Here is a 17,022-nt window from a genome sequence, read left to right on the forward strand (position 1 = left end):
TATAAAGACAATCTAACGTGAAAATGCTTCTAAAACAGGTGGCTGATCACTCATAATACCCAATTTGACATTTTGGTAATGGAAATGTCGATGGAGAAGTTGCCGTTCTGACAACGTCGCACGCACGCACGCACGCACGCACGCACGCACGCACGCACGCACGCACGCACGCACGCACGCACGCACACACGCACGCACACACACACGTACTGAATGCACCAGAACACACAAGACAGATGTGCGCACACAACACCCAGGATATTTTCCCACCCACGCACAATCATCCATTTAAAAAACGGAAAGATGAGAAAAGCGCTTTGGCTGAATTAGTTAGCAGCGCTAACCAGGTTTTAATAGAAGGTTCCCTGCTTTTTAATTTCAGGCCTGAAAGCACACAGGGCTGATTTGAACAGGGACCGAGAGAGTGGGAGCGGGAGAGAGAGAGTGGGAGCGGGAGAGAGAGAGGGGGAGAGGGAGAGAGAGAGAGGGGGGGAGAGGGAGAGAGAGAGGGGGAGAGGGAGAGAGAGAGAGGGGGGGAGAGGGAGAGAGAGAGAGGGGGGGAGCGGGAGAGAGAGAGGGGGAGAGGGAGAGAGAGAGAGGGGGGGAGAGGGAGAGAGATGCTGGAAAGATTCACTGCCGGAAGCTGCTGGTTTCTTTCTCAACAGAGGTTCTTCTCCTCTGCCAGAGGGAGCTGTATTTGTGTGTCAGTGTTTGCTGCGTTAGCTTAGCTCATACTGTGAGTGTCATGGCTGCAGACGGTGCTGGGCCAGCCAGTTGATTTGTGAGTGCCATTTCTCTCTCAATGCCAGAGGATGGACAGCTCGGCTTTAGGGGGAGAAATGGGACCATCGAGTTCATCCCCTCTCTCTCTCTCTGTGTGTGTGTGTTTGTGTGGTTATGTGGTCCTCTGAGGCTGCCAGAATGCCCTTGGTTATCTCATTATGTGTTAATCAACCCGAGTTTGACAAAATCTGGAATCAGGGAGGCACTAGGTTATTTGCTGTTAGTGTGTATACTGTATGTGTACTCACTATTAGTATGTGTGTATGTTGTGTGTGTGTGTGTGTGTGTGTGTGTGTGTGTGTGTGTGTGTGTGTGTGTGTGTGTGTGTGTGTGTGTGTGTGTGTGTGAACACAATACCTTTGTTTTGTGTTTGTATACTGCTGCTGCTACTGATGTTGTGTTTGATGAATGTGTTGTGATTTACTGTTCCTCTCTTTCTTCGTTCCTCGCTCCTCGATCTCCTCTTTTCAGGCACCACAATCAATACAATCAAGCTGAATGGAGATATGGTGGCTTTTGGAAGAACTTGAGGGGTGTGCGTCTGTGTGTGTGTGTGTGTGTGTGTGTGTGTGTGTGTGTGTGTGTGTGTGTGTGTGTGTGTGTGTGTGTGCGCGCGTGCGCGCGTGCGTGCGTGTACCAGTGTGCGTGTAACATATTCTCTGGCGAAACATTCAATTAATTGGTCTCTCCTCACCATGAATGCAATTCATCTGCCAGCCAGTGAGATACTGGTTTAACTGGAAACTGTTCAAATTAAAAGGGAGGCTTTGGCTATGGAACACGTTCTGATCAAAACAAAGCAAGAGAAAATAAAAGCTGAATGAACATATTTGATCTATATTAAGTGGGCTTCCTGGATGGAGATTACTACTCCCATGCATACCTGATGTTTTTTGGAGCTGTGTGCAGCTCCCTATACGTGGCTGTGTGGGTCTGTGTGTGCGTGTGTCTGTCTGTGTGTCTGTATGTAGCCTGACTAGCCTGACTTCGGCGCGTAACTAGTGCCGCACCATTTACGCCACTCGCGCAATATATACATCAAAATGTGCGGCTCGGCCGGGAATGGTGTTCTATTACCTTTCGTTCCGATCCGCCTTACCATGCCGACGTAATCGGCAAAAAACGACGCTTAATTGTCCCCATTGACTTATAATGGGACAATGCAAGAAATCACTTTCAAGTATTTTTCTCTCGTAAACCATAGGAGCTACACATGATCTACACACACACACACACACACACACACACACACACACACACACACACACACACACACACACACACACACACACACACACACACACACACACACACACACACACACACACACACAGCTCCACTTCACACGGGTGTGATTTTTTTATTTCTTTAACCATGTCATTAAACATGCACATCAAACAGAAATTTGATATACTTGCTACTATTTTTATGTTCTCATTATTACTATTCATTAATATGGAGGATATGTTTTCCGCCTGTGCAAGAAGCATTTCTGCCTGCCGTATTTCTGGCATTTATGCATAGCTATTTTTAATCATGCACATTATGTATGTTGGACTTGGTAAATTTGATTTGACTGTGCCTTTATCTTATCAGACTTTCTTCTCTTATCTGATGTTTTCTTCTCTGTTCTCTTTCTCTATTCTAACTCTTCCTGTAACTGTTGACAGCTTGACAAAAAATCACCAATTATTTTATCCAAAGAAAACATCAGAATGTGCAACTGTTCTTTGTGTATTTTGAGAACCAGCCGACCGATCGACTTATCAGATTAGCATATACTGATGACATCATATGACACGTGTACACGTCTACGCGTCCTACACGGACAAGGACAAGCTGTGACATTTCTCATGGTAAACTGCGACCTTCGGTCGCAATTGTTATTATTATTATTATTATATATTTGGGCATAAAAGGGACACAGGCAGGCAGGCAGACAGATACAGAGGTCTACATATATGGGCATTAAATTGACGCAGGCAGGCAGATAGACAGACAGACACACAGACAGACATACTTTGAGGACCACTGATATATAGAGCACCTGGTCGTTTCCTGTCAGATATTGATGTCTGTTCTTTTGCTTCGTTTGTTTTCCGAAAATGTTTCGTGGCCAAACCATGAGCCGTGAAGCATAAACAGTTGTCATGTGCATGGCGTGGAAAGACTGATTCATTTATCGCTTATTTGCCTCCCTAGGGGAAATGTCAGTCTAGTGGCACGTTGTCTTTATGTTGAAACGCACGCACGCACACACACACCTCTATCACATCTAAACAACCTGTCCGCTGCGACAGCTATTTTTATTACTCACTTCTTCTGAAGGCGAATGAAAGCCGTGGACAGGTTGTTCCAAGCCTCTGCATTCTGATAAATAAATAAAAAAGATGGAATGAAGCAATGTGGGAGGAGGACAGAAAAACACAATTTAAAGTTTACACACAAGTAAGCACACGGGGGGTTTGTTTAGGAGGCAACCGCTGGAAGAATGACCCAGGGGCCCTACAGGCCCCATCCAGCACAAATGGGTTCTGCTGAGTGGTCCGCTAAAGGACATTGGCTTACCATGCCATGCCCCCCACACACACACACAGGTACCATATGGGTCATTAAGCGGGATTGGAAAAGCTGCTGCAGGACTGCGGGCATTGTACACAGGTTACAGAGAAAGGGAGTGGACTTGAACCTGTGTATTCGTGAGTGTGTTTGTGTGACTGTGACTGTGTGTGTGTGTGTGTGTGTGTGTGTGTGTGTGTGTGTGTGTGTGTGTGTGGTGGAACTGGCCAGTGCACGAGGGAGTTAGGGAGGACAAATACTAAATAGTGCGACGATTCGTAAGGATCAAAGCAAGTTCAGGGGGCGGTCCCAAGGGAGCGCGCGCGCGGAGGGGGGTGGGTCACTAGGTCCTGCCCCCCCCCCTTACCCATAGTTCTTAGGGAAGTCAGATGGTGGGACTCAGTCTTGTTGCATAGCACTGCTGCTTGCTACCATGCTGCAGTACACACACAAGTGCCACACTTGTTGCTTGCAGGTAGCTGTGCTGCTGCCCACCGCTTGGAGAGGGTGCCTAACTTGGCTGAGTATTTCTGTCTGTTTCTGCTATTTTTCTATCGCTCAATTCATGTATGTTCAATGACCATACATGAAGCTAGTTAACATTTGTTTGTTAGGTTTCTCTAGAACTTGATTATATTGTGTTTTTCTCTAGATAGATATCCATTTACATTGTTATATTGCTGTTAATGTACTGACCTATTATCTTGTTTATTATTGCAATGTTGTATCTGCTTATTGTAAGTCGCTTTGGATTAAAAGCGTCTGCTAAATGCCTAAATTGTAAACTGTAAACTGTAAACTTAGCTGCCAAACTAAGAAGCTGTGTTCTTGGCCAGGTTGTATGGGAAGTTGGAGATTGTTATTCTGGTAATCGCTGAATTCTAAACTGCTGTTTCAAGGTTCAGATTTCTTGCTATCGTTGCTGGTGCCTAGCTGATTTCTGTACTTTCAGTTTGTTGCTTAAGCTATTTCAAAGGTGTTACAGGCTTGCTAAAGTTGCTAAAGGTAAACTCCGTATCATAGAAGTTGGCTGTGGCTACGGGCTAAATGCTAACTTATTTCGTGCCCTGGTGGGCCTTTACTGGGCTACCATGAGTTAAAGTAATCTCAGTCGTTGGGTTTGTCGATAACCATGTCAGTACTTTGCAACGGCGCGGGCCGTATCGGCTAGCGCGGAACAACAGGTTTAATGTATAGTCAGCTAGGAGCTAGCTGGTGGCTATTGCTAGCCGGCTATTTCGGTAAGGATGCTGTTAGCTGGTAAATCAATGTGCTAGCCATGTCAAGGCATAGAGCGGCGGCCCGCGTGAAAACACAGCCCCGTAGCAGGTAATGAATCACGCTAGGAGGATTCAGTTTGTAGGTTGCAGGTGTCTGTAAACGGCAGAGTTCACCTAGCTCCTGAGCTAGCCGAGTCACGTCAAGCGGTGATTTACGGCATGACGTTCGGCAGCAAATACTAAGCGCTGCGTGTGGGAAATGTAGTTCTCTATCATGCCAAGCCTCGGCGTCGTGCTAGTAGCAAGCTTCGCCCGCAGCGTGCTTAATCTAGTTAGTATGGGGCCTATATTGCTTCTGCCTCGCCTCGGGTTATGTGTATGTTTTCCTCTTTTTGCACTGTCTGGCCGTCTTAACAGCTGCTGCTTATGAGGTGCTAGTTGCTATACCTTAGCAGCTACTAAATGGTTCCTGTCGCTTCTTGGACCATAGTAGGGCTGCTGCCATTTACCGTGGCGTAGAAGCCCTCGCGGGAGGAACTTTTAAAAACAGTAATCGCCTCTCTTTGAGAAGCCTATTAAGGATGTTTTCCGTGTGAGCTCCTGGGAGGAGGAAAACCCGCAGGCTATACAGTTTACGTGCAAACTTGTTTTGCTTCCGCTAACACAGTCGTGCCTGTCTGTCCTGACGTCACCAGTTGAACTCGCTAGTGCATGCAGGGAATCGTAGTCTACTCTAAATGCTCGATAGACCACCCTCCCTCCCTCCCATCCAGCTAAACATTCTCTTTCAGTTTCAGCATCCATCAGCTGTAGCTTTTCCTCGCATCGTAGGCTTTTAGTTGATAAGTTCTAAGTTGTCAGCGGTACTGCTATACTAAATGCTATAAAAACCAGCAAGTTATTGTTTCTACTGCATGTCAAGCTGTTACCAGGGTGTTGAGTGTTTTCTGCTAACATGTTGTCATTACTGCTCCAGTATGGCAGCTCCAGGCTAAAGCGGCACAGGTCCAGCTAAATCACTTTCTTAACAGCGTCTCGCTGCGGCGGCTATAAGGGCGCGGCTAACACCAGGTCTACGTTTTAACTTCAGGTTCCTAACCTAACATTATGTTTATTTTTCAGGTTCCTAACCCTAACATCAGGTCTATCTTTCAGCTTCGGGCTAAAGCCGACGCATAGCGACAGCTACAGCAGGTCGTCTTGGCAGCGTCGCACGGCAGTTGCGGGGTGTTTCTACTGCATGTTAAGCTGCTACCAGTGTTTCAGAAGTTAAAGGGGTTTAACTCAAATATTTGTTGCAAACTAAGGTTATAGTACTGGGTCACATAGCACACCGTATGTTCTAGTGGTGTTTCCGTAGCCGCTGCACTTGGCTTCAGTACTGTTTTCCTTCAGTTCATGCTAAAGCTAATACTTGCTGGTTGCTATTCATCTGTCTATTATTCCAGCTTCAGGCCGGCGCGGCTGCAGGCCCACGGCTAGGACAGCAGGTTATCATGGCAGCTTTAGCTGCAGGTTCCACTAATCATGTCATGAAGGTTATGTTTCTAGCTTCGTCTAATGCTGTGTGCGGCTGGGAGTCCAGTCGGGAGTCGGTCGGCACCACGGAGGGTAGCGCTGCGACAGCCACAGCTGCTTCCGCTGCTGCCTTGGGACAGCCGGCCCGCCAGCCTCCTGACTTCCCGGCGGCCCGCGAGCCCACGACGGAGGCACGTAGGGCACAGGCTCATCTTCCGGGGGGAGCGGCACACCGACACCGCCGTCACGCCGCAAAGGAACGCCAGTTCTAGCGCCAACGGCGGGAGCCAGTTTTCTCGCCAGCGACGGCTGCCCTGGAAGCACGGCGGAGCCAGACTCTAGCAGGTAAATAGCAGCGCATTTGCTTGTTAAGTTCTGTCAGGGTGCAGTCGCTCTAAGCTGGGGAATTTACGCATATCGGTTGGGCCACGTTTTGGTATGGTTTGACTTTAAAAGTCAAGAGATGGGTTGTAGAGTTTCTTATGTGTGCATCAGCAAACTCTGCAGCAGAACTAACTCACTTTTCCGTCCTGTATGTCCATGCTGAAACACCTGGCTGTCCGCCCGATGTCTGCCCCAACGACCCTCTGTTCCATGACGCATGCTGGTTCGCCGCGAGACTGAGGGAGCAGGGCCAGAGTGAAGGCGTCGCGCCATCTCTCTACACGCCGCATTCCCTGCGGAGCGGAGCAGTTTCGGCAGCGGTGCCCCGGGCGCGGAGCAGCTTCAGCGGCGGCGCTCCGGGCTCCCTCGGGCTCAGCCAGATGCCCTGAGGAGCCACACTCTAGCAGGTAAATAGCAACGCATTCGCTTGTTCGATTCTGTGAGCGTTCAGCCGCTCTCTAAGCTTGCTAATAATAGGCAACCATAGTTACATGGCAGCGTCTTACTTGTACTGAATGTTGGGCTTTAGCCGCTCTCTAGGCTTGCATAGCTTGCCTTTAAAGGTCAAGACGGGTATCTCGTGGAGATTCTCATATGTGCAGCAGCAGACTCTGCAGCAGAGCGCTCCGTGGGCTGCGAAAATTTCTCTGTGATCCTAAAAGTCAGCGTCCTTAGGCGTGGTTTCATTGTTATGGTCAGCTAAAGCTAAGATTGTAATTTCTGCGGCAAGCACATGCGGTCACCAAGGCCAGGCTTAAGATGCGACTAGCACATGGCCTCTGAAGATTGCAGCTCGCAGTTTAAGCAGGGAAGGTACACCAGTGTCAGTCGCAGAACTAACTCTCCCTTCTGTCCTTTCATGTCCATGCTGAACACCGGGCCGTCTGCCCGACGTCCTCGTCACACGACCCCCGGAGAGAGCTGCCAGATTTGCGGCCCGCCCCTCTTCACTCTGCATTCTCTCCGGATCGGAGCAGCCACACCACCAGCACTTCTGGTGCCCTCAGCTAACTCAAGATCCTGCACGCCAAGCTATCAAGCACACACAACACAGGACTGACCGAAGCGTAATGGTTCCAAGCTGGAGTTGGACGCGTTTCAGTTAACGCTTCTGCTGCTGATGTTAATAGTGCTGCAGGCACTATTAGCACGGTTGTTCCATAGGGTTTTATTTGCTGCTTCTGTTGCGTTACTCGGGGCTCGCGCCCCGGATAGGTTAAATTCTATCATGCAAAAGCTAGGTGGTTGCTGGGGTGTTAGTTAGGTAGGATGTGAAGCTGTATGACGCTGTAGTTATATGAATTAAAGGTTTCATCGCTGCTTTTGGTTCTGCTGTCTATATATATATACGTCCATGTTGCTGCTCCCGCTTTTCTCTAGGGTGTTTTAGTATGGCTTCAGTCAGATTGCAGTATATCGTTATAGTCAGCAGTACCACCTTCCTCACCGTTGGTTCGGTCTGCAGCTGCTAACATTCTTAATTATTAAATTGCTTTAGCAGTACTTATAGCGTTTTGGCAAGCTGCCAATATCATTGCTTAGTATTTTGCTTAGTAATATTCGCTCTGCCAGATGCTAATATGCTTAATTATTATTTTTGCGTTAGCAGGAAAGGCAGTTCATAGTTTGCCCCGCAGTAATGATAACTTAATCGCTAGAGTCACAGCAGAGCTGCCTTCCTCGCAGTTGGCTAGCACTGGCATGGGATTCTGAGATTTTGGCGTGCTTTGGGGGTTTGTAGTTTTGGGGGTATCGGGCCAGGGCTCGCTGTAATTAGATTATGCCCTCGATGCTCATGGTAACATGAGGATCGTGGGTTCAGCGAGCCATGGCCCGAGGCAGAACCCCATGCCAAACCATGCTAACTTAGGCTATAGATTCTATGCTGTCTTATAGTAGAGCTAAGGTAGGCTGCCATTACTATGCGCTTAGATATAGGCTTAGATTCTATGCTGTCTCTATAGTAGGGTGCTCAATATGCCATGTTGTGTGATGCTTGCTTTCTGCTTCATTCTGGTCAATAAAGTATATCTTAACCCAAGTGATCGTCTCCTGAAATAGTGCGACGATTCGTAAGGATCAAAGCGAGTTCAGGGGGCGGTCCCAAGGGAGCGCGCGCGCGGAGGGGGGTGGGTCACTAGGTCCTGCCCCCCCCCCTTACCCATAGTTCTTAGGGAAGTCAGATGGTGGGACTCAGTCTTGTTGCATAGCACTGCCCCGCCACCACCCCAGCGCCACCTTCAGGTTCTGCCTTAGATCCCCCTCGGGGGGTATCGGGCCAGGGCTCGCTGTAATTAGATTATGCCCTCGATGCTCATGGTAACATGAGGATCGTGGGTTCAGCGAGCCATGGCCCGAGGCAGAACCCCATGCCAAACCATGCTAACTTAGGCTATAGATTCTATGCTGTCTTATAGTAGAGCTAAGGTAGGCTGCCATTACTATGCGCTTAGATATAGGCTTAGATTCTATGCTGTCTCTATAGTAGGGTGCTCAATATGCCATGTTGTGTGATGCTTGCTTTCTGCTTCATTCTGGTCAATAAAGTATATCTTAACCCAAGTGATCGTCTCCTGAAATAGTGTTATGTTCGCCCGTTGTACAGAGTGCTTGTACTTTCCTACATTATGGGGCGACAGTGACCGGAAGGTTCCGAGTTTGATCCCAGCCTCCCCCAACGCTTGGTGTCGAAGTGTCCTTCAGCAAGACACTGACCGTCTAATTGCTCCGTTGTCGGTGTATGAATGTGTGTGTGAATGGTTGAATGTAATGAATGTAATCTACCATTTATGATGTACCTGCGTGTGTGTGTGTGTGTGTGTGTGTGTGTGTGTGTGTGTGTGTGTGTGTGTGTGTGTGTGTGTGTACTTACTAATACTTATTTTCTTACTGTATAATTGCAGATACAGTACCTGAGATGTGTCCTCTGCATTTAGACCTCCTACTGTATACCTATCGTCGCTGTCGGGCAGAAATTTGTGTGCTTTTTTCCTAAATTAAAGCCCTACTTCATCATACAAAAGTGTCGCACAAAGGTAGTGAAAACAGCAGATCTACAAGCCCACAACGCCTCGCGGCGCAAGACGTTGTGTGCTTGTAAATTGGCTATTTTCGCAATTTAAAATCGTTTTCAAAATAATAACAAAAGAGGAATGTTTCACCCGACAACAACGCTATATTAGGAGCAGTGAGTGCTGCTGGTACTTACATCTGGCTCCAGTCTCACACACCACTGGAAGGCTCTGGCCGCACCCTCATAACGCTCACTGCCAGGGCTGTCCAGGGCTAGGTAGGCACAGCCTAGGGAGAACCACACCCCCAGCTGACCACACACACACACACACACACACACACACACACACACACGCACACGCACGCACACACAGACACACACACACACACACACACACACACACACACAGACAGACAAACACACGTCAGTTTGTGCATAACACATGAGCATCTAGTAGAAATGCACAGTACAAATACATTATTAACACATCGGGTGCCCACGTGGTGTCTACAAGTAAATTTCTTTGATGTCGCTGGAGGCCCACGACGCGTTTGACGCGTTGTACAGTAAACTATACTGTACTGTAGCTACTGCACTTGGCTACCGCGGTGATGAAACAAACTCCATTTCCCAACATGCAGCGCGCAATTACGTCACCCGGACGTGCTGTGTGTCTCGTTGACTTCCTGTCTAACGGCTGCACAAAAACGCTGTTTTCTCCTAATCTAGCTTTTAAATCACTTTCATTTCAAAACGGCAGCCTCTTCTACCTGCCGTAACACAAACACTGTGGCTTAGAAATGATAAAAAACGGTCCTGACTGAAAGAAAAGATTTTCGCGAAATAAACAGGACATACTCAGATTACATTTACTCGGATTACTTTTCTTGCCAGTACTCTCGCCGGTAGGTAAAATGACGCGTTTGACGCGCGTTGCCATGGGCACCAGCAAATTAGACGTCAGAGATCACGTGGGCATCCGATGTGTTAATACCCAAATCATTTGCTGGCAATTGCACTTACAATTTTGAAAATCACAGGAAAAACAAATGAGCCAACCATTTGATCACGTCCGTATCAACATATGACAGATGTGCACTGCCAGGTTGACCCGTCACAACCCCCCGGTACCAAAACATGCACAGCTTTTCTGCTTTCTTAAACTCCTGCTAAGTGAAACCTCATCACCGACACGTGGCACAGGAGAGAAATATATATAACGTAGGAAAAATACTAATAATACTTAAAAGAAAATGTCTGCGAGCGCTCCACTCGTCAGGGGTGTCGTAACCAAATTCTGGGCCCTGGGTACAAGGATTCACTGCGGGCCCCCGCAGATCTACAAGCTTGCAGTGCGGCACTCAGTGCCGCGCTGTGAGCTTGTATATCTGCTATTTTTCAATAGCTAAAGTATAAAAATAATTAAGGCCCCTCCACCTTGGGCCCTAGTAACTCAGTCCCACTTTCCTCCCCCTTGTGACACCCATGCACCCGTGGACGAGCACAGGGGAAAGTTTTCCTTGGGTGGTGTCCCACCTGTCAGACAGCCAGAGTGACAGGGCTGGCTGGGGGCCCCCGGACCCCTGACTGACAGGACCCGTTTATGCAAATCAGCCCCACTGTCAGTCTTCAGGAATGGCCTCTTTCCTCCCTCCCTCAACGCCTGTCTGTCTCTTTCCATCTCTTTTGCTCTCACTCTCTCTTTGTCACTGTCTTGTTTTCTCGCTCTCTCTCCCCCTAGCTCTTCTCAAGCTCTCTCGCTCCTCTCCCCGTTTCATTTGGTCTCTGTTTCTCTTGACAGGTCTGACAAGAAGAGACAGTGAGTGGCTTCTGTTTGCTCTCGCAGCAAAGACCGCTACTGTACGCGTGAGGTAGAGAGAGCACGCGAGCGAGAGGCAGAGAGAGAGAGAGAGAGAGAGATTTGTGAGTATGCGCTCTGTGTGTCTGCAGTGCCCTTAACACCTGCATCATCATCTGTATTATACCAAGTCAAAGCGTTAAGCCCTTTGCACACAGGACAGTTGCGTTTTTTTCGTTTGCGGCATGAATAAAACGCATTGGATTTGGTGTGCAAGGCTGTGCGGAATCGGCGCTGCGGATCCAAAAAGGAGTCATAAAAGGAGTGATGAGTTTTTTACCGCATGCGACAAGACACACGAATCGAACTGGTTTCGATCGAGAAAAAAACGCACGGCTGCAGCCACTCGTCGCACGGCTAATTCGGAGCCGGTGTGCATGAGGTCATAGAGAATCATTGTTTTCTTTTCAAAAAATGATATTGTCCGTTTTATCCGTGCGGTTAAACGCGCCTGTGTGCAAAGGGCTTTAGCCCGGCTACCGGAAAGCCTCTGTAACTTCATCAACAACACTGGCTGCAAACATGACAGCCCAGGTCACCGTGGCCAAACATGTTAATTTCTGACTTCCTATTAAGGGATGACCCATTCAATGAAGTAAAGACAGAGGCCAGAAGAGTGCAGGACAACAGGAACTCGGCTCACTTCCCTCCACTCCCCAGAGGGACACTGAACTCCTACTCCTCTCCCCTTCACAGGACTCAATGCCACTTTCACTAGACTAAAGGGCCATTCACACTGAGCACTAGAACTCTAATAGCATAGTTTAAAAAATTGTTCAAGTGGATGGCAGAGTTCTCACTAACTATATACTGTATGTATACTTTCGTACTTTTACTTTACTTACTGTAAATAAGACATTTTTGTACTTTCATGTTGCATAGTTTTAAACCCCTCTCTCTCTCTCTCTCTCTCTCTCTCTCTCTCTCTCTCTCTCTCTCTCTCTCTCTCTCTCTCTCTCTCTCTCTCTCTCTCTCTCTCTCTCTCTCTCTCTCTCTCTCTCTCTCTCTCTCTCTCTCTCTCTCTCTCTCTCTCTCTCCCCCAAATCTCCGTTCCTCACCATTACCTTTCTGGCCAATCATCTCCTCCATTTTGCTCTGGCAACAGTAAAATTCTCAGGGTTAATTTACTCCGTGATTGTAAAAAAAAAAATCAACCCAGATGGGTCTTTTTCATGGGTACATTGTTACACTCTGACATTTACAGTCAGTGTGCAGAGGCTGCAGCCTGGCTGACACATGTGAGATAGAAGCAGACTTGGGTAGCGACAAAATCCCAGACACCACTTCCTCAGAGCCTGAAACACACAGCACATATCGTCGTTGTCGGGTGGAAACCTTGCATGTCCAAAACCGTTCGTTTTGTATTGATCATCTATAAAATGTACTAAACTAGTGAAAACAGCAGATCTACAAGCAAACAACGCCTCGCGATGCTTGCACTACCTTGCACTACCTGTTGATGTTTTCACTACCTTTGTGCGACAGCCTTGTATTATGAAGCAGGGCTTTACTTTGCATACAAATTTGAAACTTGGAGATACAAGGTTTCTGCCCGACAGTGACGATATGTGTGTGTTGCCTGTGATGTGTGTGTGTGTGTGTGTGCGTGTGTGTGTGTGTGTGTGTGTGTGTGTGTGCGCGCATTGTCTGCAATGTGTGTTGGGTTACATTTCTGCCTTATCAATGCACTCCATCCGATTGGTGGAGTGTCTTTAAAAACATAAAAAAAAAAAATCTCACAATTATTATCCATGTAGCACGTTTGGATTTACACGCATCTTACCACATCGTGAAAACGCATCTCTGTGTTTTCTTATTGGGGGAAAAAAGAAAGAAAAAGAAAAAAAGATCTATATTGGAACACGGCATAGTGTTGGCATTTATAAATAATTACTCACTGAAATTGTTTGAATTAGATGGAAATGATTGTAGGACTGCCGTTCCGCTATGCTCTTCGCAATGTTTGCAAAGATTTAGCCTTTTGGATTGGATAAGACTGTCTAATGAATATTGATTGTACTGCTGCGCCACATTTCAATGTGTATGAGCAAATGAGCTGCAATATACTGTATGTGTGCGATGAGAATGTGTATTTGTGTAAGAGCAAGATAGAGAGCATATAAGATGATGTGGGTGGAACAGAAAGATGGATTAAATTAATGTGTGTGTGTGTGTGCGCGCGCGTGCGAGCATGTATGCGCGTGTGTGAGACTATATGATGAGGTAGAGAATGCAAAAACAAAGTGACAGTGTGCATTGTGCATACATTTATTGGAGCGATGGTAATAATTCACAGTTTAACCATTAACTGACAATAATAATTTTTGATTGATTAATACAGTACTATCGGTTAAAAGCATCTGTGTCATTTTAGATTTTAGCGTTGGCGATCTACAAGCTCCCAGTGCTTCACTCTTGTACATCTGCTATTTTGGATGAATGTTTGAAAAATCTTGCATAATTTTGAATTACCAAAAAGTTTGAGAATCACTGATTTAGAGGGCAGTTGTAGAATTGGCTTCAGGTCTTTGGCTCCCGTCCCTCCATCTGTCCATCTGTCCATCGGTGTGTGTGTGTGTGTGTGTGTGTGTGTGTGTGTGTGTGTGTGTGTGTGTATATGTGTGTGTCTGCCTGTCTGACTTTGAGCAGCTAATCTCTGGCACCGTTGGACCGGTCAACGTAAAGCTTTGCATGCACATGAATGTAGGCCAAGGAAGAACCTCTGCCCCACATTTCTCAAATCACCCTCATGGTGGCGCTATAACAGGCCACTTCACGTCCTTGGATCATGGCACAACCCATCGAAGGCATGCCCATTTGCACAGGACAAGATTTTCAGGAATTTAGAATTTTCTTCAAAACATACTTTTTGCTACTACTCCTACACATTTTGACCAAAGCCCGCACACATTCAAACACATTGTCTCTGGAGTCATGCGATCAACATGTATCATTCAGATTTTTCATATTCCATTCTGATTGGTTATGACTGACTTTCAAAGTTTGCGAAACCTGGGTAGGCAACCTGACCTGGCGGACACCTGCGTTCCAAGGAGTGCACTTTTCAAGTTTTGTGTGTTTTTGTTGGGGAGGGTACTTTGTTCCCCCTAAAATGACACCACATAACGAACCTGCAAATTGCTTTATGATTGCTACCTTACACACGTAACACAGAAAGATAAGGAACCTTGCAGACTTCAGTAAGTTGACAAGCTAATCTGATTTTCATGTATTTTTGCAGAATAAAATTATGATCCAAATTAGTATTTTAGCTTTGGACCCATCAAGAATTGCATGGCTTGATGACTGAGACAATTACGCGATGCGCATGACGCACCAGGGCATATCTAGGAGATTGTGATTTGTGACAGCACACCTATCCAGAAATGCTTTTCCACCGGCCAGAGTAGAGGATAGTCTCCAATTTACTCACTACATTTACCAGGATACTGGGTTCCTGTAGTAGTTCCATGACCGCGAATGCAGTCCTGATGGGTGTTCATTTGGGACCGGACATTTGAGTCACAGACATTTTGTCCATTCTAAACAGAAAATTTTAATCAGTTAATGGTTACGGACCGCCAACAAGGGCTGGTTATGTATTATTACGTTATTCATCCATGTTCTTGTACAGTAGCTCAGTGTTTGTACAGTACCTGTAAGGGGTTGATGCGGACAGACTGCTCGAAGCAGTCCACGCACTGCTGGAACTCCTTGTTGCGCAGGTGCAGCAGGGCTTTGGAGCGCATGGCACGGGCGCTGCGCCCACCCGAGACCTCCCAGGCCCGGTCATAGTACTGATGCTCCCTTAAGACATCTCCCAGCAGACAATACAGACTAGGAGTCTCCTTCTTCTCCAGCTCCCTCCGCAGGATCTCCTCCGCCTGGGACACACAAACACAACATACCGCCATCAATAACCAATAACGTCACGTCTCCATAGTAACAATACCAGTGTAGATTTAGTCGACTAAAGCTATGACGAAAAATGTTGACAATTTCATCAACAAAATAAAAACTAGACTAAAACGTTAGGAGGGGGACTAGTGGAAGAGAAAGTCATTTTATGTTTGGTTGCTATCAGGTGTTGCATGCTGAAAATAGCAGATCTACCAGCTCACAGTGAGCTTGTAGATCGGCTATTTTCAGCATGCAACCAAATCTAAAATCTTATGATAAAATTAGACTAAAACTAAAACTTTTCAGGTGACTAAATTATGACTAAAACTAAATTACATTTTATTCAAAAGACTATGACTAAAACTAAATCAAAATTTGCTGTCAAAAACAACATTGAACGATACCGATCTTACTAGGTGCCAAACATCAGTGTTAACACACCTTTGACAAAGAATAAAACGATGAAGATTTAAAAAACATGCTTTGCCTATGAAATGCCCTAAAAAATGGTTTCCAGGATAAACGTGAGGAAGGGAGGTCCAAGACCATAGAATGACGAATGAGAGAGAGAGAATATTTGTGGGAAAAGGCTGGGTGGAACAGATAGTTGTAAGGGGGAGAGTTTAGTAGAAGAGGGCAGAAGAGAGTTGGGCCAAGAAGGGAGGACATAAAGATGTGAGAGGAGAGAGGGGTACAGACTGAGATGGATTATGGGGTGGATGCTGCTGATGGTGTCAGGAGAGGAGGATGAGAGAAAGGGCAGTGGAGCGGAACAAGCAAAGGGGAGCAGGAAGGAGTGTGCAGAAGGGAAACGTGATGTAGACAGAGAACACAACAGGGAAAGGAGAGAATAGGCTACATGCCACAGCAGCCATTTTGGAAGGGAGGTTGGGTTTCTTCTCACTTCCTTCAAAGGTGTTACCAATGATGCTAAGGCCCGGTCATGCTCTGCTCCATTTCATGTAGCACAGTGGTTCTCAAATACCCCCATAACTCTCGAGAGTGTACACTCTCAGAGTTCCAAACCTTTTAAGAGTCCATTTAGAACCCCCAAGGAACCATGAGGGTCCCTGGACCACACTTTGAGACCCACTGGTGTAGCAGAGTTTTTCCAGTGAGCCAACATGCTCACTGACTCTGTTTGACCAGAATGGAACAGAGCCTTCATTAGTATTATTGGTAACACCTGTGAAGGAAGTGCGAAGAGACCCAACTTCTCTCCAAAATGGCTGGTGTGCATATAGCCTATTGAGAAAAGGAAAAAAAAGTTTACATCTGTGAAGAGAAAGAGAAAGTTATGAACAAGGTTGGAGAGAGATGAATACAAAGCCACAGAAGAAAGAAGTACAGTGACCAACAGATGACCTGAAGAACAAGTGCACTTCTTGGTCCTTACACTAGACTGGTTTTTAACTACCCATAATACTTTCCTGTGAAAGCAAATTGTTCAGGGCAAACCAAAACTATGTATACACCTGCTCTTCAGCAGAGTCTATTCCCAGAGGCTGAAAACACTGCTGTGTGCGAAGAACAACGAGTGGACTCAAGATCCCTCGTTTGAGTTGAGATCGTGATGTGTGCCGCTGGCTGTTTGGGTCAAGCCCACCAATCAATATTCTCTACTGTACCAGGAAAAATAAAATAAAAAACATCTACTGTACTGTATGCCAAGTGGAAAATCTGACAGACTAAGGTGGTTGTCAGATTGTAAACAGATTGTTTGTTATATAGGGCAGGGGTCTTCAACAGGGGGTCCGGGACCCCTAGGGGGTCCTCAGAGTTACTAC

At 46.7% G+C, this 17,022-nt stretch overlaps 1 protein-coding gene across 1 annotated transcript in view; it reads right to left on the reverse strand.

Moving 5' to 3' along the window:
- Positions 1-17,022, reverse strand: part of ttc27 (tetratricopeptide repeat domain 27) — a 205,266-nt gene that overhangs the window by 39,965 nt on the left and 148,279 nt on the right. The window contains exons 13-15 of the mRNA XM_080740212.1: positions 14,992-15,219; positions 9,673-9,786; positions 3,101-3,153 (exon numbers count right to left, since the gene is read on the reverse strand). Of these exons, the coding sequence (XP_080596338.1) occupies positions 3,101-3,153; positions 9,673-9,786; positions 14,992-15,219 (395 nt within the window). The remainder of the gene's footprint in view (positions 1-3,100; positions 3,154-9,672; positions 9,787-14,991; positions 15,220-17,022) is intronic.

This window comes from Nannobrachium achirus (genome assembly GCF_963921795.1).
Source record: "Nannobrachium achirus genome assembly, chromosome: 13".
Taxonomy (NCBI): Eukaryota; Metazoa; Chordata; class Actinopteri; order Myctophiformes; family Myctophidae; genus Nannobrachium; species Nannobrachium achirus.